Consider the following 20,845-nt stretch of genomic DNA (forward strand, 5'->3'; position numbering starts at 1 on the left):
ATCCTCAATGGGCAGAGCACATGCTTTTCCCCCTAGCACTGCCAGGAGCCACTTCCAAGCATCACCAGGTGTGTCTGCCCCAAAACAAAAGCCAAACAAAACAAATTGTGTTTCAAATCAAGAATACAACAAAAGGGGGGCAGAGAAAGGCATTTATTCATATTAGTAATCTAATAGTCCTGGGATAAGGCTGATAAAACACAGAGGGAGAGAGTAGATGACCCCCTAAACGGTTATTTTCTCTTGGCGGCTACAGAGGTAGCACAGCAGGCCGGGCACTTGCCTTGCACCTGGCCAACAAGGTTCAATCCCAGAAGCCATAATGTTTCTCAAACCTATCAGGAGTAAGTCCTGAGCACCACTGCGTGTGGGAAAGGAAGGAAGGAAAGAGAGTTTTCTCCAGAAGACAGGGAGTGAGTGTTACGAGATGCTCCCTCAGCTCAGTAGAGCTGGCCAAGAGTTTCCCAAAGGAAAGGGTGTTGGGATTCCCAGAAGGTATGGCACATGTAGGGTACAAGATAAAAGGCTTAGCTGGGCCCAAGCAACCTGCTGAGCTAGGAGCAGGGAGAGAGCTTAACTGGGCTACCTTCTCTGTATGTGGGTGGCCCAGGTTCAATCTTCAGCACCTCATGGTTCCCCAGGCACTGCTTGGAGTGCCCCATGAGCACCTCTGTGGATGCCAAATCAAAATATAAGTATATAAGTATAGGGACTTGAGTGATAGTACAGTGAGCACACGTCCCTTACATGTGGTTGATCCAGATTTTATCCCTTAAATTCCCTATGTTTCCCAAAACTGTAAGGGTGAGCCCAGAGCCCAGAGAGCCCAGAGTCAGGAGTAAGCTCTGAACATGGTGAGATGTGGCTGAAAAACAAAACACAAACCAAAATACCCTAAGTATAGATTCCTCACCTAGAGCAGAAGTTCTTAATGGCTGAAATCCCAGTCCCAGCAAAGCATGATTATGTAGGCCTTGATAAAATCCTGTGGCCACACCTAGGTTTTTTGACACCTCACCCAAATTAACTTCAGAAAAATGCAAGCACCACTATAATTTGTCCACTCTCTCTGCAGTACCTGTGGCTCTAAGAAGATGACAGATAAGATAGGCACTGCCTAGGTGCAATTACTACCTTCATAGCTAATGACTACAATCTACAACTTCCTTTTCTAACCGATTGGCACACTTGTGGGTGATGTCACACTAAGGACTCCTGTCCTTTGGAGAGGGAACCAAGAGCGCTTTGCTCCCCCAGCTCTTATCCTGCAGGAAGTTCAAAGGCCTCCAAGACATAGCTGTCGATTATGGGAAGTTGTTTTGGTTCGGTTTTTCTGGTTTTGGAGTCACACCCACCAGTGTTCAGGACTTACTCCTCACTCTGCGCTCAGGAATCACTAACTCCCCAATGAGTTGGGGAACCATATGGACTGCTGGGGGTATCGAACCTAGATTGGTCATGAGCAAGGCAAGTGCCCTATCCACCGTACTACTGGCTCAATTGTAGGAAGTTAATGTTGCCTCCAGACAAGAGCCTTCAGCCTTCTCCATTCTCTCACTCATGCCTTCTATGTGCCATGCTCTCTGACAGGCACTGGGGCCACTGCAGAAACAACAAAAAAAGACCAAACATTCTTGCTCCCATTTAATGGGCTGGAGTATTACTACAGCAGGTACTAACCACTTATCTTGCATGTGGCCAACCTGGGTTTAATCTCCAGCACCCCATATCGTCCTCTGATCCTGCCAGGACTAATCCCTGAGTGCAGAGCCAGAATCCCTAAACACTGCTGGCTGTGCCATCACCCCCCCCCCAAAAAAAAAAAAACAATAATTAGAAGGAGAGAAGTGCTAGGAAAATACACATAAAGACAGGATAGGGAGAGTTGTATGCGCAGAGTGTTTTGTTTTGTTTTGTTTTGTTTTCCTTTTTGGGGTCATACCCGGCCCTGAAGATGCTCAGGGGTTACTCCTGGCTCTGCACTCAGGAATCACTCCTGGCAGTTCTCAGGGGCCATATGGGATGCCAGGGATCGAACCTGGGTCAGCCACGTGAAGGACATACGACCTACCCCGCTCCAGCCCCACAAAGTGCATTTTTAACTGACTGGTGAAGGAAGCCTGCCAGGAGTTAACAGTGGCACTAAGGGCAGGATGGGAGGGAGTGACCACGGGTATCCAGCAGAAGGATTAGCAGTGCAAAGTGTGGGGAGGCAGCCTGGGAAGGTAGTTCTGGGCCAGGTGGTTTTCATGCAGGAGGCCTGGGTTTGGTCCTTTCATGGCAAGATCCCCCCAAAGAGCAGTGTTGCACCCAAACAAACAGCAAAGTGTGACATCCAAACAAAACAATCCCTGAACATGAGACAAAGGAAGGAGTGGCAGGGAGTGTCTCCAATGGAGGAACACAAGCTTAGTGCTTAGCATCCACAAGGCCCTGTTTCAGTCTCAGGCACCCGCACCGCCTGGCCCCCCAGGGTACTGACGGGTGTGGTCCTTAGAAGAATGGACAGGAGATAAGGGAAATGTGTTTGCAATATCACCTCAGTCATAAAGGACACCTTGTGGGGCCAGAGATACGGTAGAGCTGGTGAGGCGCTTGCCTTGCACACAGCCAACCCGGGTTCAATCCCTAGCATCCCATTTGATGACTGAGCACTGCCAGGAGTGATTCCTAAGTGGAGGGCGGGGAGGGAGACTTTGTGAATTCTTCCCTCCAGGAAAGAACATTAGATCCAGCATCTGCCCCAAGGCTGGGGGCAGCAGAGGAAAGGGCCACTGCAAGGCCCGCGCATGCTCAGCCGGCCTGACCCGTGACCAGCACCCTGACCTTTCTGGGAACTGCCGGCCAGAGGCTTTGATCCCAGCTCACGCCCCTCTCCAGTCTCTGTGGAATCCCTCACATCTCTCCTCTGTGCTTTCCCCCATGTCTGCCCCCAGAGGCTGCGTTTGTTTGCACATTTGTTTGTTCTTTGGTTTGGGGCTTGGGGGCCACACCCAGCAGGGTTACTCCCAGTCCAGGGCTGTGGGCCGCTCCAGTGTTGCTGGGGATGGGAACACAAGTGTATTTTCCTGCTAGTACACATTCACTCAACACGCACCCGATTTCTCTTTCTCTCTGTGTTTTGGGTTTGTTTTGGGCCACACCCAGCTGTGCTCCAGGATCATTCCTGTGGGGTTCAGGGGACCATATATGGCGCTGGGATCAAACCTGGGTCAGCCAAAACACACGCCCTGCCCGCTGTCTTATCTCTCCAGCCAGCTCTCTCAGACTTCGGAAAGTGATGTTGTCCATTTTCTCTCTAAATAACAATTTTCGTCATCTTAATACAAATAGGCTGTTTGTCTTGTTCTGATTGGGGATTTGGAGCCACAGCAGTAGTGCTCAGGGTGCACCTGGTGGTGCCCGGTGACCCCCCCCCCCCCCCCCAGTGCAGCCATCCCTGCACAGATGTGAGAGGCCCCACTGATCACTTAGAGGGACGGAATGAACAGGCAAGCAGGTGGATCCGCTTGCTCTTTTTCTCTTTCTTTCTTTCTTTCTTTCTTTCTTTCTTTCTTTCTTTTTCTTTCTCTCCTGCTTTCTTTCTTTCCTGCTTTCTTTCTTTTTTTCTTTTTTTGTTGTTGTTTTTGTCACAGGGGGTTTTGATGCTCAGGGGTTGCACCTGGCTCTGCACTCAGGAATTTCTCCTGGTGATGCTCAGGGGGAAATATGGGACCCTGGGGATTGAATCTAGGTTAGCAGAGTGCTAGGCAAATGCCCTACCCACTGCACTACTGCTCCGCCTCTGGCCTGCTCTTATTCCACAGTTCAAACAAGGAATAACTCTTCTTCTTCTTCTTTTTTTTTTTTTCTTTTTGGATCACACAGTCGATACACAAGGGTTACTCCTGGCTCATGCACTCAGGAATTACTCCTGGCGGTGCTCAGGGGACCATATGGGATGCTAGGAATGAACCTGGGTTGGCCGCGTGCAAGGCAAACGCCCTCCCCGCTCCAGCCCGAAACAACTCTTTTATTTCACCTTGAGAGGACGGGAAGTAGAGTACTTGGGAGTCTTAAGTTATTTTCCTCTTTTCCCTTCCTGTCCCTTCGGCACCCTCCTACTCACCCAAACAGAGGCACTCCTCCTGCCCAACAGGAACAGTCCTCAGTGGATGAGGCAGATCTCTGGCTCATCAGCGACCACTGCTCCCTCTACAGCTGCAAATTCTGACATCCAGAGCTGGAGGGATAGGGTGAGGGGAGAAAAGAGGGAGGTGCAGAGTGGGCTCATCCCTTGTTCCAAGACCGCTACAGTTCCTGTTTTGGGGTTTGTTTTGGCCTCTGAACTAATGGGTTTCTCTGCCCTACAAGACAGAATCCAGTTTTGTAGCTGCTTTTGGGGATAGGACTTCCCTCTGTGGCAAACACACATTATTTTCCACAATAAAAATCTGTTTTCCGCTTCCCCTCTCTCATTTTATTTTCTTATTTGGGGGGGAGTTGATCCACACCCCACAGTGCTCAGAGGCTACTCCAGGCTCTGTGCTCTTTGGTCTGGCAATGCTGGGGATCTGTGGAGTGCTGGGGATCCAACCTGGGTTGATTACATGCAAGGAAAGTGCTGTAATCCCTGGCCTATCTCTCTGGCTCTCATTTTCTTAAGTTTTTTTTTTTTTTTGTAGTGCTGAGGCCTTACACATTCAAGGAATGGGCTTTACCAGTAAACTACACACTCAGACTTGTCATTTTTTTCCTTCAGAATACTTTTCCTGGGGCTGCACAGCGGGTAGGGCATTTGCTTTGCAAGCGGCTGACCCGGGTTCAATTCCCAGCATCCCATATGGTCCCATGAGCACCGCCAGGAGTAACTCCTGAGTGCAGACCCAGGAGTAACCCCTGTACATCGCCAGGTGTGACGCAAAAAGCAAAATAATAATAATAATAATAATAATAATAATAATTTTCCAGAGCCAGAACCACAGTACAGAGGATAAGGCGCTTGCCTTGCACAGTGCCTACCCCAGTTCAATCTCTGACATTGTCAGTCACCCCTGAGCACAGAACAGCCCCTGAGTGCCTCAGGGTATGGTTCAACACTCTCCCCCATTTTTTTGGGGGGTTAGGGCCACACCCAGTGGAGCTCAGGACTTACTCCTGGCTCTACACTCAGGAATCACTCCTTGAAGGGTTCAGGGACCATATGGGATGCTGGAGATCAAACCCTGGTGAGCTGCCTGCAAGCCAAGTGCCTGACCCACTATACTGTCACTCCAGCTCTCTCAAATAAAATGTTTCTTCGAAGGCCAGAGGCTAAGGCATTGTCCTGTATGTGACTGATCTCTGATTTGTTGGACCCAGTACAATATGGTTCCTTGAAATATTTGATTACAGAGCGAGGAGTAGCCCCCGGAGTACCACCAGATGTAGCCACCCACATACATATATATTTATGTATTTATTCCTTCATGTCCATTTACTCCAGAAAGAGGCTTTGAGATGTAGCTTCAGAACCCCTTGGAAGCAACCCTGCCTTATAGTCTAGCTGTCCTGGGGAAATGAACAGTCACTTCTCTTTCCCAGAGGGCTAACATTCACACTTGGATGACTTCTACTGCCTGGCTTATGGTGATGTGCTGTGACTAAGTCAGGGTCACCGTGGGTCACCATACCAGGCCAGGTGCCTTGCTTCCCTCCCCTTCCCCGAAAGGCTCGGGGCCAGCTGAGGTGTGGTGTTATTCATGTCAGGCTGTAGCCCAGGGGTGATAGATTTCTATTTACTTATTTTTTGGTGGGATTAAACCCAGAACTTCCTGTGTGCAAGCCATGTGCTCTACTACTGAGCCACATGTCAGCCCTGATTATTTTTCAAAGTTTATTTCCACTGCTGAAAGATTAACTTTCTTCATTTATAGGCCGCACATGCTATGCTCAGGAGTTACTTTTGGATTTGTGCTCAAGAATCACTCCTGGTAGTGCTCAGGGGACCAACTGGGGTGCCAGAGATTGGGCCTGGGTTGGCTGCGTGCAAGGCAAGTACCTCACCTACTGCATTATCTTTCCAGCCCCAAATCTCAACTTGTAATTAGCTTAAGTAATTTGTTTGGAGTATTGTTAAAATTCATGCTAAAAGCACTCTACAGTGACCACACCTTAGCAACACCAAAACACCCAAGACCCCTTGCCGGTGTTCTAGCTCACCTCTTCCTGCCCACGTTGGCAATCTCAGTTGTGAAATCGCAAGGCTAAGGGTTTGTCATTGTTGGATATCGTCTTAAAAATATTCTATAAGTGTGTCTTCTACAGGGCTGGAGCAATAGCACAGCAGGTAGGGTGTTTGCCTTGCACGCGGCCAACCCAGGTTTGATTCCTCTGCCCCTCTCAGAGAGCCCAGCAAGCTACCGAGAGTATCTCACCCGCATGGCAAAGCCTGGCAAGCTACCGTGACGTATTTGATATGCCAAAAACAGTAATAAGTCTCACAATGGAGACATTACTGGTGCCCGCTCGAGCAAATCGATGAACAACGGGAGGACAGTGCTACAGTGCTATTTCCACTGCCACCCCCAGCCTCCTCTCAGTAATGTTAAGGACTTCTCGTTTTGTGCTTAGGGATCACTCTTGGTAGGGCTCAAGGTGAACTATGTGAACCCTGGGTGAGCCTGTGCAAGGCAAGTGCTCACCCTCTGTCCTATCGCTCCACCCCCTCCCACCCACATTTCTGTCTTGGAAGTCTGAGGATGTGGCAGATTGAGAGTTTTGGCACCATGCTTGCCCTGAAAGGTGTAATTCAAATCTCCTTCTGGGATTTGAATCCCAGACCCCCATTCAGCAGCTCTGTATTTCTTGAAAAGTTACTTAGCCTTCTGAGATTCATCTGTAAAAATAAGACCCGTAAGATGGCTGAAAGGATTACGTAAAATTATCCCCATAAAGGCTATGCCCGGCAAGTAGCATTTCCTGAGTAAATGTTAACTGTTATTATGAAACATTTATGGACTGCTTCCAAGATGAGGTGCTTGGCTTTTGTAGGGCTCTAGCATGAGCCATACAAGGGCTGGTAAGTGGAAGATTGTGGTACAATGGGTCAGAGTTGTAAGATATAGTGGTAATAAGAGCATCGGGCTCTGCTGCAGACAGGGAATGGTGTGGTGGTCAGGAAAGAGGAGGCATTTGAGTCTGAAATCGCTAATGGTGGAGAAGGGTATATTCCAGGAAGAAACAGAAAACTCATGTATGAACAGTTGACACTGTGACCCAGTTTTATGCTGTGACTTAAAACAGGAGTTTTAATATCTATTCAACACTAAACCTATTCAAAATGACACAGCAAAGCAACAGACTCAGAGTTGTAATCTAGAAAGTGCACACAGGGGCTGGAGCGATAGTACTAGCGGGTAGCGCATTTGCCTTGCACGTGGTCCAGCCGGGTTCGATTCCCAGCATCCCATATGGTCCCCTGAACACCTCTAGGAATAATTCTTGTGTGCAGAGCCAGAAGTAACCCCGTGCATCACTGGGTGTGGAGGAAAAAAAAAAGAAAAGAAAAGAAAGAAAGTGAACATAGACAGGTGTGTAGTATAATGAAGGACATCAAGCTTATAGGAGAGCACCAAGCAAGCTTCACAGGATTACAGAGAGATCTGGAAATCGAAGATGCATCCAGATGATTGTGATGGCAGAGACATCACACATACAAATCAGGTTGAGAAGACTCTGTGTAGAAGATTTGAGAGTATGACTTTCCCCTGATTTGGCTTTCGTGTTGAATACTCTTCCCTAGTTGCCATTCAACGTTCGACTCAATACACCTTTTGTGAATCCTTGACCGATCCCTCTACAGACCAGACTAGGGGGCCCTATGCTATGTTCCCATCTGTCCCTAACACCACTGTAACACCTGGCAGGCAGTCCTCTGTCATTGGCTGTTTCCTAATTTCTCCCACTAGCCTGAATTTGTTGAGGGAACCTCCTAGCCTTGATCATCTTTGCAGCTGCAGGATCAAATGTGGTGTATAAAACAGCTGAAGGAATGAATGTAAACAAAAACCTCAGCAGGTCTGTGGAGAGGTTGGAGAAACTGAAGATCACTGTTTCTCTGTGCTCAGGCCCTGGGGCCCTCACTTTCCTTTTTCTTCATTTAGGGAAGGGGAGCGGTTGGCTACACCCAGAGGTGCTCAGAGGTTACTTCTGGCTCTCTGTGCACAGGGATCACTCCTGGCAGCTCGCAAGACCATATGCGGAGCCGGTACCAAAGTGGGGTTAGCCACATGCAAGGCAAACGCCCTACCCGCGGTGCTATCTCTCCAGCCCCACATTTTTAAATTTCACTTTACTGCTGTGAAGTCCAGGGTCTTCCAGGAACCTGAAGCCTGGTGGAGTTAAGTCCCCAGAGACCAGCGGTACAGCACTTACATTGAATGTGTGAGCTCCTGGGTTCGACCTCTGGCGCCTCAGAAGAAAAGAAAAGAGAAAAAAGAAGCCCTAAGCCCGGTTCCGACTGCCGGAATAAAAACATCTGCAAACGCTCCCAAAAAACAAAACAAAACAAAAAACTGGGGCTGGAGCGACAGCACAGTAGGTAGGGCGTTTGCCTTGCACGCGGCAGACTCAGGTTGCGTTCCCAGCATCCCATACGGTTCCCTGAGCACCGCCAGGAGTAATTCCTGAGTACAGAGCCAGGAGCAACCCCTGGGTATCGCCGGGTGTGACCCAAAAAACAAAACAAAAACTTCTGCAAACCCTAGGCAGAGATCCCGCCCTTCTCTGGACGGGGGGGGGGGGGGGGGGGGGGGGGGCTAACCTTGCTTGCAGTTCCACTTCCCGCCAGGCAGCGACGCCCATGAGGCCGCATGCGCAGTGCACCCACTCAGGGGTGGGAAAGAATGGTGGTCCTTTGCCCTTCTCCCGATGGCGGGCGCGGGTCCCCTTCCCGGCATCCTCCCGGGGGCAGGGCGTGCGTCATTTCCGGTGGGGAAGGCCCGCGGCCGCCGCCGCCATTTCGGGCGCTGCTCTGAGGCTGAGACCCGAGCCGGTCCGCTGGGCGGCGGGCGGCGGGGCCGGAGGGGCGCGCGCGCGGCGGCGGCCCAGCGTGTAGGCGCCGGAGGCGGCCATGGCGGGCAACTTCGACTCGGAGGAGCGGAGTAGCTGGTACTGGGGGCGGCTGAGCCGGCAGGAGGCGGTGGCGCTGTTGCAGGGCCAGCGGCACGGGGTGTTCCTGGTGCGGGACTCGAGCACCAGCCCCGGGGACTATGTGCTCAGCGTCTCCGAGAACTCGCGCGTCTCCCACTACATCATCAACAGCAGCGGCCCGCGCCCGCCGGTGCCGCCGTCGCCCGCCCAGCCGCCGCCCGGTGAGGGACGGACGGGGCGGGAGGCCCCGGGCGGGGTGCGGGACCCGCGCGGGCCGGCCGGGTGGGCGGCCAGGCGCGTGTGAGTGTGTGTGAGTGTGAGTGTGAGAGTGTGGGTGGGTGGGTGGGAGGGACGCGGGAGCACGGCCCCGGACGGGAGCTGCCGCGGCCCAGGGTGGGGCCCGCGCCGGACGGCGGGGGTGGGGCGGGGGGCGCCGCCGAGCCCCGAGTCCGACAAGTGGCCGTGGGGCTCCGGAGCGCGCGGCCCGGGCTCCCCGCCCTGCTGGCCGGGGGTCGGAAGTCCGCGCTCGCCGGCCGGCAGGGATGGAGACACCCTCAGGAAGCCGGTCAGCTTTTTTCCTTTCTTGGGCATTTTTCCAGGCTGCTTCACGGTGCTCTTCCCCCTCGCAGAGGGCGAAGGTGGGGCGCCCCGGGAGCGCGGCGGGGATGCCCGGCCGCCGCGCCGGGTGCCCCCCGCCCCACTGCGGCCCGCCCCAGCTCCGGCTTTCCTCGTGTGCGAGGCTTTGTGTTTGTTGGTTTAAGGAAATAAACCAGAAGTGAGCCCGGGGGAAACAATTCCCTTCCTCGAAGCGGATGGAGCTGCAGTGTTCCTGGGGCTTAACCATTGTCGGGCTGGTCCTTTCGGGGGCCTCTCGAGAGGGGCTGTGGCCTGAAGATTCCTGAATCTCGGGACCAGATCTCCACTGGGCATATCTGAATATCCCTGGGGGATTTATATGAGCTGCCCCGGGATCCTTGCTGTGAGCTAGGCCATTGGGAATTTCGGAGCGCGGGATCAAGTTGAGGGGGTTCATCCTGCGCCTCGTCGTGAGAGTTGGGGGGTGCGAGGTGGTTCTTGGGGTGCTGGGGAGGAGGTTCAGACTTCGGGCCTCCTGTGTGGGAAGCCGGGGCTGCACCAGCAGCGAAGTCGCAGAGCCTGGCAGCAGGAGGAGTCTGAGTGCCATCTCCCCGTCCCCAGTTGAAACACTTTCCTCCTGACCAGCTGAGCCTGGATTCTGCCTAAGTGAAGGAGGCCTCTGTGCCAGCCTTTGCAGACTTGTCCTTTTAGGATAGTCTTCGTTTAGCTTTTTCCTTCCACTCTGAGCAGAAATGGGGAAATTGGACAGCCTTTCTGAGGCACTCTTGCTTGTTCACGCCTTTTTTTTTTCTTTGCAGGGCTGGTGACTGAGCATAGGTCTCATGCATGCAAGGCACGTACATTACAATGGTTAAGCCATATGCCCTGCCACACGCAGCAGTTCCAAAGAGTGTGGGATCGGTGTGATTTTATGTTTTGGGTATGAGCAAACCAGGGCCTCATAGGTGCAGATGTGTATGTCCTGAACTCCACCTGGCAAGAGTGTGGGATCCTGAGGCCAGAGAGAATACAGAGGCTAAGGGCCTTGCCTTGCATGTGACTGACCCCAATTTGATCTCTGGTACTGCATGCATATGGTCCTCTAGCACAGCTAGGACTAAGCCCTGAACATCTCCAGGTTTGGCCCAAACACTGCGAGAAAAAGTAGGGGAGGGGAGATCTTTACCCTAGGTTGTTTAGCAATTAGCTAGGTTTATTTTAACTACCTGCCATTATATCAGAATTGTGGTGACATGGTGGCCAGTGTACTGAAACTCTCATTCTTTTTTGGGGGACGGGGGTGAGTCCCTTACCCTTCAGCTACATGGGAAATTGAACCTGGTACCTGCACATGCAAATCTTACTCTCCACTGTAGCACTGTTCTCTGTGCTCATCGACCTGCTCCAGGGCAGTAACATCATCCTGAGACTTGTTGTTACTGTGTTTGAGTATTGAATACATCATAGGTAGCTTGCCAGACTTTGCTGTGATAGCCTTGTTCTCCACTCCCTTGAAATATGTCCCTGGCCTTCACTTCTCAACCTGGTCTCTTACTGGTTGCAGTTTGGCAGTGGCACCAAGCAGGTTGTTGGTTTGAGCTTTCTCACCTTGGCCTTGTAATGCTACTGCTCACTGCTTATCTTTTTATTGGACTCCACCTTATCCTAACAGATAATGACTTCAGAGCCTTGACTCATGAGAAAATGTAAAGATTTGTCAAAGTTTGTGGATGGGGTGTGGAAAGTCTTGAACATTATGGTGATTATTTCTTCTATGTATCCCATTTTCCACATAGGGCAGTTGATTCAGTTGTTTCATCTCTGTTCTCCCCTTCCTATAAATCTTATTCTTGTACTCTCTTGAAACCACAGAGAGGAATTTCTTGAATTTTAGAAAGACACAGTATTAATAACTGACATGTATTGCCTAGTTTTGTGTAAAACGCTTTGCTGAGCAATAGAGAGCTAGCACAGCAGGTAGAGCATTTGCTTTGCAGGGAAATGGCCTGACTTTGATCCCCAGCACCCTCTATGATCCCTTGAACCTGGGCAGGAGTGATCCTTGAGTGCAAAACCAGGAACAAACCCGGAACACATCCAGGTGTGACCCCAAACGTCCCTCCCCCCCCCCAAAAAAAAAGACACTTCCTTATTTACTGTCTGTAACAATCCAGTGAAGTAATTACTGTGAACACTATTAAAATATTTTTGTTTTATAGATGAGGAAACAATTAGTAACTTGCCCAAGATTACACAACTAGTAAAATGACTGAGTCAGAATTTTAATCTAGGGCCAAAGAGATAGTACGATGGGTAGGGTGTGCCTTGCATGCAGCCAATTTTGGTTTGATCATCACTTCATATGGTCCCCTGCGCTGATCAGGAGTGATCCCTGAATGCAGAGCTGGGAGTAATCTCTGAGCATGGCCGGGTGTGGTCCAAAAACAAAATTTGAGTCTAGAAATTACTGAAAGCTAACACTATGTAGTACTTTCTGTCAAAATTAGTTTGCTTTCGAGAACTCAGCAGTACACATAGAGGATTCAAAACTTTTGTGTATGTTCCAGACTTCTGGGTTGTTTACAGGCCCAAAGGGAAAAGATGAAAAGAAGGAAAGTTATTTTAGTTTTAGTCAGTGCAAACCAATTAACATCACTTTGGGGTCCTAGAAATGGCTCAGGGACTGGAGCACATGATTAAACCCAGGCCTCCCAGTATGCTGTCAGCTCTTTGAGCTGTATCCCTGGTCAAGATTGATTTTTAGGGCCATTGGGGTCAGGATGCTTGTACTTGCTAGTACAGCAGGTAGGGCACTTGCCTTGCATGCACCTGACCCAGGTTTGATCCCTGGTATCCCATACAGTTCCCAAGGCACCACTAGGAGTGATTCCTGAGTTCAGTCAGGCGTATCCCCAAGCACCACCTGGTGTGGCTCCCCCCAAAATAGAAAAAGGTTTTGGGGCATAAGTATAAACCGTGTGTAGCTCCCTCTCAGAAGAAAAAGTTTTAGGGGAATAAGGATAAAATAAGCTTATCTGCAGACACCAGGTTCTACCCTGGCTGTTCCCCAGAGCCATAGGACAGAGCTTGGTCATACTGGTCATACTTGAGGTGAATCATTTGGGATTACATTGCAATCATTGATTCCCCCACTAGTTCCTATTAGAACAGTGAGGTATCATTAGACCATGACCAATTGACAAAGCTTAGTATGTTGGTAGAGTAGTTACATACTTTGAATTTTGGGCTTGAGTCTTTTAGGGGGTGGGGGGGGGGCATACCTGGTGGTACTTAGGAGTTTCTGCTGGCTCTGTACTCAGGGATGGCTCCTGGCAGGGATTGGGGGACCACATGTGGTGCTTGGGATCAAACAAGATGGAAGACATCCTCTACCAGCTGTACTGTTTCTTTGGCCCTTGGTTTGAATTTATTTTGGGGCCATATTCAAAGATGCTGTGGTCACTCCTGGCTTTGCACTCAGGAATTAACTACTGGTGATCTTGGGGGACCAGATGAAATGCTGGGGATTGTACCTGGGTCTGCTTCGTGCAAGGCAAACGCCCTACCCACTGTACTATTGTTCTGGCCCCATAGGTTTGAGTCTTAGCTGCGCGTGCTTTGTCAGTCTAACTTGGGGCAAGTTCTTTAATTTCTCTATGCCTTAGTTCTCTCATGTGAGAGATAAAATTGTAAAACCTTATCTCAGGGGTATTGTGAGAAGAAATCAATTTTGGTACAATAAATGCTTAGGAATGGAGCAAATCAATAGTAAATTAGTATTAGATTATTCACCTTATCTTACTATTAATAAGTTTTTTTGGGGGGTGAGGAGTTGTATTGGCTGTACATGGTGGTACTCAGGATTTACTCTTGGCTCTGTGCTCAGTAATCACTCCTGGTAACGCTCAGGAGACCATGTGTAGTACTGAGGATTGAACTAACAATTCATTTTGTTTTGTTTTGGGTCAGGAATTGCTCCTGGTTCTGCACTCAGAAATTAACTCCTGATGATGCTTGGGGGAACATATAGGGTGCCAGAGATTGAACCTAGGTTGGCAACATGCAAGGAAAATACCCTGCCCTCTCTAATATCGCTCTGGCATTTCTTAGAGCTGAATAGTAGTCCATTGGGCATTGGGTTTATTTTGCACAAGTTCTTTATTCACTCTTCTGTTGGACACTTTTGTTGTTCCTAGATCTTAGCTATTATAAATAACACTGCAAAGGACAAATGTGTGCAAATACTTTTTTTTTTTTTTTTTTTTTGCTTTTTGGGTCACACCCAGCGATGCTCAGGGGTTACTCCTGGCTTCCTGGAGGTGCTCAGGGGACCATATGGGATGCTGGGATTTGAACCCAGGTTGGCCGCGGTCAAGCGCCCTACCCGCTGTGCTATCGCTCCAGCCCCAGCAAATACTTTTTTGAATTAATGTTTTTATTTTCTTGAGATAGATGCCCAAGAGTGGACCTGTTGGATAATATGTTGGATAATATGAAAGGGTTTTTTTTTTTTTTTTGCTTTTTTTTTGCTTTTTTTTTGCTTTTTGGGTCACACCTGGCGATGCACAGGGGTTACTCCTAGTTTATGCACTCAGGAATTACTCCTGGCCGTGCTCGAGGGACCATATGGGATGCTGGGAATCGAACCCAGGTTGGGCTGCATGCAAGGCAAATGCCCTAACTGCTGTGCTATCACTCCAGCCCCTGATATGAAAGATCTTAATTTAAATTTATTTATTTACTTTTTGCTTCTTGGGTCACACCTGGCAATGCTCAGGGGTTACTCCTGGCTCTGCACTCAGGAATTACTCCTGGCAGTGCTCAGGAGACCATATGGGATGCTGGGATTTGAACCCGGGTCGGCTGCATGCAAGGCAAACACCCTACCCGCTGTGCTATCACTCCAGCCCCTTAATTTAAAATTTTTGACAGGTCATCTTATTGTTTACCATAGTGTCTGAACCAGGTGACTTACCTGTGAATGAGGGTTTCTTTTTCACTCACCTGTTTTTTGGGGTTTTTAAAGTAATACTTCATTGTTCTCATTTGATTTGGGGGCACATCTGGCAGTGCTCAGGGCTAACTCCTGCCTCTCTGCCCAGGAGTCTCTCATTGCAGAGCTGGGGAACCACATTCTGTGCTATGGATTTGGGTAACTTGTGTGCTTATCTGCTGTACTCTGACTGGTCCCAGATTATAGCTCATTGTTATTTTGATTTCCTAATAATCAGTTATGATGAACTCATTAAAATGCCTGTTGGCCCACTGTGTATCTTTGGGAAACATCTGTTCAGTTTCTCCTCCCCGTTATTTTTTTAGTACTTGATGATATGCAGGATATTCCTGGCTCTGTACTCAGAGGTGATCCCAGTCTGTACTTGGGGAACTGGATGTGGCACCAGGGATTCTAACTGGGTTTGGTCAAATGCAAGGCATGCCCTTTCCTGTACTACCTTTCTGACCCACTATCCCTGTTTTTGATAATTGATAATCTTATAAATAATTATGATGTTGAGGGTGAAATTGAAGAAAATAGCAAAACACAGCCTTAAGAATTCATAGGCATGCAGGATTTTTTGGTTTTGTTTTGGGGCCATACCCAGCAGTGTTTGGGAGCTACTCACTGCTTTGTGCTGAGAAGGTTTAGGGTTCACTCATAGCAGTGCTTGAAGGTACCATGAGCTATAGTACCTACTTGGATTAAACCAGGATTGACTGCATAAGAGGCAAGCACCCTAACTCCTGCAGTATGTCTTTGATAGTGTTTGTTTTATTTCAGTGGTGCCAGGGTATGAGCCCATGCCCTCCACACATAAGGTGTACTTGCTACTGCTAAACTGCCTTCCTGGCTGTTAAATTATGTGTTTGTTTGTTTTTCAATCATAGGCATTATGATACGGTTTTATGAGCACCAGTAAGACAATGTTTTGGGTCTGGGGGTATGGCTAAAGGCATAGGCATAGAGCTTGTGTCTCTGGCATCATATGGCTCCCCAAGCCCCACCACATACTGAAAACGCAGGGCTGAAGCAGTATATAACGGGTAGGGCACTTGGTTGCATGTGGCAGATCCGGGTTCAATCCCTGGGACTCCATATTGTCACTGAGTCCTGGCCAGGAATAATTCCTGAGTGCAGAGCCAGAGTAAGTCCTGAGCATCACTGGATGTGACCCCAAAACAAAACAAAAAGCAGAGGTGCCCAGAAAGAGTAGTACAGCAGGTTCCAACACTTTTCACACAGCTGATCTGGCCCTGTTCGGCACCACGTAGGGCCCCTGAGCACCTCCAGTAGTGATCATTGAGCACTGCCAAGTGTGGCACAAAAACAGAAGACAGCATGAGTTAAGGAGTAAGTGCTGGTATAGCAGGAGATGGAGTAACTACCCATGGATATAGAAAGTGCTGTTACCTGCTTGATCCAGAGCCTCCCGCCTCTTGCCTTGTGGAACATAAAAACTAACTTGGGGAGTGGATATGGAGGGCAGAAGCTAGAGTGGAAATAGTGCTGCCTATTCAAGGAGATACTTGACTGAGTGCCTTGCGGAGCCCGTGGAATCGTTTGTAACCCTTTGCTGCCTATTTATTCTATTTATTTGGCCCACAGGCAGGGGTGTATCCCAGTGGTGCAGTGGCTGCTCCCAGCTTGGTGTTCAAGGGTTGCTCTTAGAGGTGCTTGAGGGTCGTGCCATGCCAACGGTCAAACCCAGGCCTCCCACATGCAAAGCCTGTGCTTCAGCCCTTGGAGATATCTCCCTGCCCCCACTCTTGCCTTTCTGTGCCTTCAGTTGCCATATTTTCTTTACCTAATTTTTGCAGTGCTCATGACCATTTCTCATGATTTATTCTTAAATATCAGAACAGATTTCTTCCAAAAAATTGTTTTTTGAGTATTCCTGGACCCAACAAATAGCTAATGAGTAGCAGTGTTTTACTTATGACATCTCTTCCCGCCCCCCGCCCCCCCGCCCTCCCCCCCCCCCATGATCTGAAAGTAGAAGGTTACTATTTGGTGAAATTTAATAGGTTGTTGTTGGGGTTTGGAAACATAATTACCATTAATAGGAAGAAATTGGTGTGGGGGGTTAGCTGTCCTTTTCATTTATTTGGGGGAGGATTCTATGGAGGAGTGTTGGGACCACATCTGGCAGTGCGCAAGGGTTATTCCTGGCATTGTGCTTAGGAGAGACCCTTAAAGAGTGTTCAGGGGCCTATATGTGGGATTCGAGCCAAGGTCACTGCTGATGTGCTTGTATGAAGGGCAAGTGCATTAACACCTATGTACTATCTCTTCGATCTCTCAGGTAGGGAGTTGGGTCACACTTGACTCTGCTTGGAGGTTGCTCCTTGCTGTTCTCAGAGATCCTGCGGTAATAGAATCTAGTCATATTCAAGGCAAGCATCTTAACTCCTATGTTGTCTCTCTGGCCCGGGATTTTGTTTTGTTTTTGGGCCACACCGGGTGGTGCTCAGGGATTACTCCTGGTGGTGCTCAGGGGACAGACTGGGGTGCAGGGAATGAAACATGGGTTGGCCACATGCAAGGCAAGCACCCTACCTACTGTATTATTTCTCCAGCCTTCTGAAAAATTATTTTTGAGTATTCTCAGACCCAGCAAATAGCTAATGAATAGGAGTGTTTTACTTTTGATCTCTTCTTCCCCCACCACCTCCCTATCCCCCCATCACTGTAAGGAGCTTGCTCCTACAGCATGCAGGAATCATGTGGAGGGACAGAGCATATTTGCCTTGTAAGCAGCTGACCTGGGTTTGATCCCTGGCATTCCTTCCATTTGGTCCCCCTATCCCCGATCCCCACCAGGATTAATTCCTGAGTATAGAGCTAGGAGTAACTCCTGAGCATTGCTGGTTGCAGCCTAAAAATGAATCATGTGGTGCCAGGAATTGAACCAGGGTATGTCATATGTAAGACAAGCACTCTAAACTATACTAGCTTTGCAACCCAGGAGTGTTCTACTTTTGGCCGTGGGGAAACGCATATCCCTCCATCCAAAGAAGTTCTTAGTAAGTTACTTACAGGTTTTACACCAAAAGAATAATAGAAGGAAGTAGGTTTCTTTTTCTGGAGGTGGGGTTGGGGGGAGTATGCCACACACAGCAATGCTCCTAGCTTACTCCTAGCTTTGTGCTCAGGGATCACTCCTGTTAGTGCTCAGGGGACCTTATGGATTGCCGGGGATCGAACCCAGGTTGACTACATGTCAGCAGCCTTACCTGGTGTACTGTATTGCTCTAGCCCCAAGAAATAGGTTTCTTTATTGCAGGATTTCGCCAAGTTTTTACTATGCTCATGTGAAATTGTGATCCTCCAAGAGAAAGGTATTGAATTCTGGATTTTAGTTTGATTTTTCTGTTTTGCTCTTTGTTTTGGGGCCATACCCAGAGTTCACAGAGCTCATTCCTGTTGGTGCTTGGGGGACCATATGCAATCTGGGGATCAAACCTAGGTCATGTGCATGCAAGACAAATTGTACTATTTTTCCAGCCAAGGATTTTTGAGTTTTTCAAACCTACTTGGATAACTTTTGTGTTTTTGCATTGCGTGGCATGAATCTAGGGTCTCACACATACTGTCTTCCACTGAGCCACATCTCTAGTCTTTGGCCACAGAACTCCCCCTACCTGCTCTGGCCCCTCTTCAGCCCTTAATAATGCTTTAGGATTTTATTTTTTGGCTATGTTCAGGTGTGCTCAGGGCTTACTCCGAGTGAGGCTCGGGAGACCCCGTGGAGTGCCAGGGATCAAACCTGGGTCAGCTCCTTGCAAGGCAGTGCCCTACTGCTGTGCTATCACTCCAGCCCTCTCTTTCAGGTGACTTTTCAGTTGGAAGTCATCAGCCTTTTTATCCCTTTATGTTGGCTAGGTGGTGGGAAGTGTTAAGCAATCTGTGAATTGTACATGCAGAGAAAGAGAGGGCATGGGAATTAAGGGTGGAGGGAGGGAAAGAGAGAAGTGGTATGAGATCAGGAAGGAGCTGGTGATGGAGTTACTGAGGTGCTGCTTGTGCAAGTGCCCTAATCTGATTTAAACCACGGGGCAATTGGGTATTCAAAACACCTGCAGAAATAGTGCTGTTAAATGGTAAAAACTCCTTTGACTCCAGGGCTGAAAAGTTTAGAAGGAATGGGTTTAACGTGCAGGCATCAAGGAGGAATGTCTAATAAAAAAAACTTGATTTCTGCCTGTTGAGAATTGCACATTCAGAGGGGCCAGAGAGATAGTATGGCGAGTGAAGTGCATGTGGCTGACCCAGGTCTCATATGGTCTCCTGAGCACAGCCAGGAGTGATTCTTGAGTGCAGAGCCAGGAGTAGCCCCTGAACACCGCCTGGTGGGCTCAATGACCCAAACAAACAAAAATAATAAGCGCACATTCAGAATTCACAGATTTGACAAAACAAGTTAGTGAGGTTCTTTCTCCAAGTCTCAGCTGTGAGTTGATTGCATATTCTTGTTGTTTTTGTTCTCTATACTGACTGTGACCGTAATCTCTTTCCTTTCCCTCCCTTTTGTTTCCTACCTTTGGCTGTCTCTAGTTGCAAGGAGATACACTAGGAGAAAGGAATTAGAGCACAGCTATGGTGAAATTGGGATTATCTAGAATTTAGTATGTTGTTTCCCCTCCCTTGCCTTCTGGAGTTGGATCTATGCAATTTCATTGTCCTGTATATCTTTGTTGTTGTTCTGGGGCCACACCCAGCAGTGCTCACTCTGTACTCAGATCACTTCCGACCAGCATGGAGGACCATATGGGATGCTGGGATAGAACCCTGGTGGGCAAGGCAAGCACCCTGCCTGCTGTACTGTCATTCCGGCAGCAAGTAGGCAAAATCAAGTTTTTTTTGTAGAATTACAATTCTGTCCTTAGATTAAAAAATTGGGCTGGAGCGACAGCACAGTGGGTAGGGCGTCTGCCTTGCAAGCGGCCAATATGGCCAACCCGAGTTCAATTCCTCCGCCCCTCTCGGAGAGCCCAGCAAGCTACCGAGAGTATCTCGCCCGCACGGCAGAGCCTGGCAAGCTCCCCGTGACATATTGGTATGCCAGACACAGTAACAACAAAGTCTCTAGTGGAGATGTTACTGGGCCCGCTCGAGCAAATCAACGAACAACAGGAGAACAGTGACAGTGATTAGAAAATTAAATGATATTTATTGTAATGTCAAACATTGTTGTGGTGATATTTTGTTTATTTTGAGACTACACCTAGCAGTGCTTGGGGCTACTCTCAATAGTCATTGGGTGACCCTGCGGTGCGAGGAATCCAGCCTGGCCCTCCAAGCATGCACACCAGCTCTTTGAGCCATCTCTGACTCACTAAGTACCATTTGAACAAGAATCAAACGGCCAGAACAGTAATAGTACCGTGTTGGGCAATTGCCTTGCATGTGGCTGACCCCACTTTGATACTCAGCACCACATACAGCCCCTCCAGGAGTAAGTCCTGAGCACAGCTGGGTATAAGTGTCCCGCTCTCTCCCCCACCCCCCAAAAAAAAATCGGCACTAGGGATGTGGCTCAGTGTATGTGTAAGGCCCTGGATTAGGTCGAAGGCACTACAAAAAAAAGATAAAATAATTGAGTCAGGGGACTGGAGTGATAGCACAGCGAGTAGGGCATCTGCCTTGCACGCGGCTGATCCGGGTTCGATTCCCAGCATCCCATATGGTCCCCTGAGCACCGCCAGGAGTAATTCCTGAGTGCAGAGCCAGGAGTAACCCCTGTGCATCGCCGGGTGTGACCCAAAAGGCAAAATAATAGTAATGATAATCGAGTCAACTTCCACCCTGTGTGGCAAATAAGGTTTTCTTCCCAGGATTTTTTACCCATTTTTCTGTACTAGATTCTCATACTGATATTTCTAAGGGACTTAGTTTATTAGTCCCATAGACAAATAAAAGGAACTGTATTTTTTTTCTAAATCCTGCCCCCCTCCCTCAAAGAGGGAGGGTCACACCCAGTGATGCTCAGGGGCTACTCCTGGCAGTGCTCCCAAGACCATATGAGACGCCAGGGATCGAACCCGGGTCAGGCACGTGCAAGGCAAGCACCGTGCCCATTGCACTATTCCTCCAGCCCCCCTCAAAGAAAACTCAAGAAGACACACTTCACTTGGGCTAGTCCAGTAGTGGAGGAACCAT

The 20,845-nt window shown here is 49.0% G+C and overlaps 1 protein-coding gene across 2 annotated transcripts in view; it reads left to right on the plus strand.

The window, feature by feature from the left end:
* The first annotated feature begins 8,952 nt into the window (after nucleotides 1-8,952).
* Nucleotides 8,953-20,845, plus strand: part of CRK (CRK proto-oncogene, adaptor protein) — a 33,561-nt gene continuing 21,668 nt past the window's right edge. For both annotated transcript variants that reach the window (XM_056127147.1, XM_056127148.1), the window contains exon 1: nucleotides 8,953-9,332. In XM_056127147.1, the coding sequence (XP_055983122.1) occupies nucleotides 9,092-9,332 (241 nt within the window). In that variant the 5' untranslated portion in view covers nucleotides 8,953-9,091. The remainder of the gene's footprint in view (nucleotides 9,333-20,845) is intronic.

The sequence above is a fragment of the Sorex fumeus genome, unplaced genomic scaffold, assembly GCF_029834395.1.
Source record: "Sorex fumeus unplaced genomic scaffold, SorFum_2.1 ptg000063l, whole genome shotgun sequence".
Lineage (NCBI taxonomy): Eukaryota > Metazoa > Chordata > Mammalia > Eulipotyphla > Soricidae > Sorex > Sorex fumeus.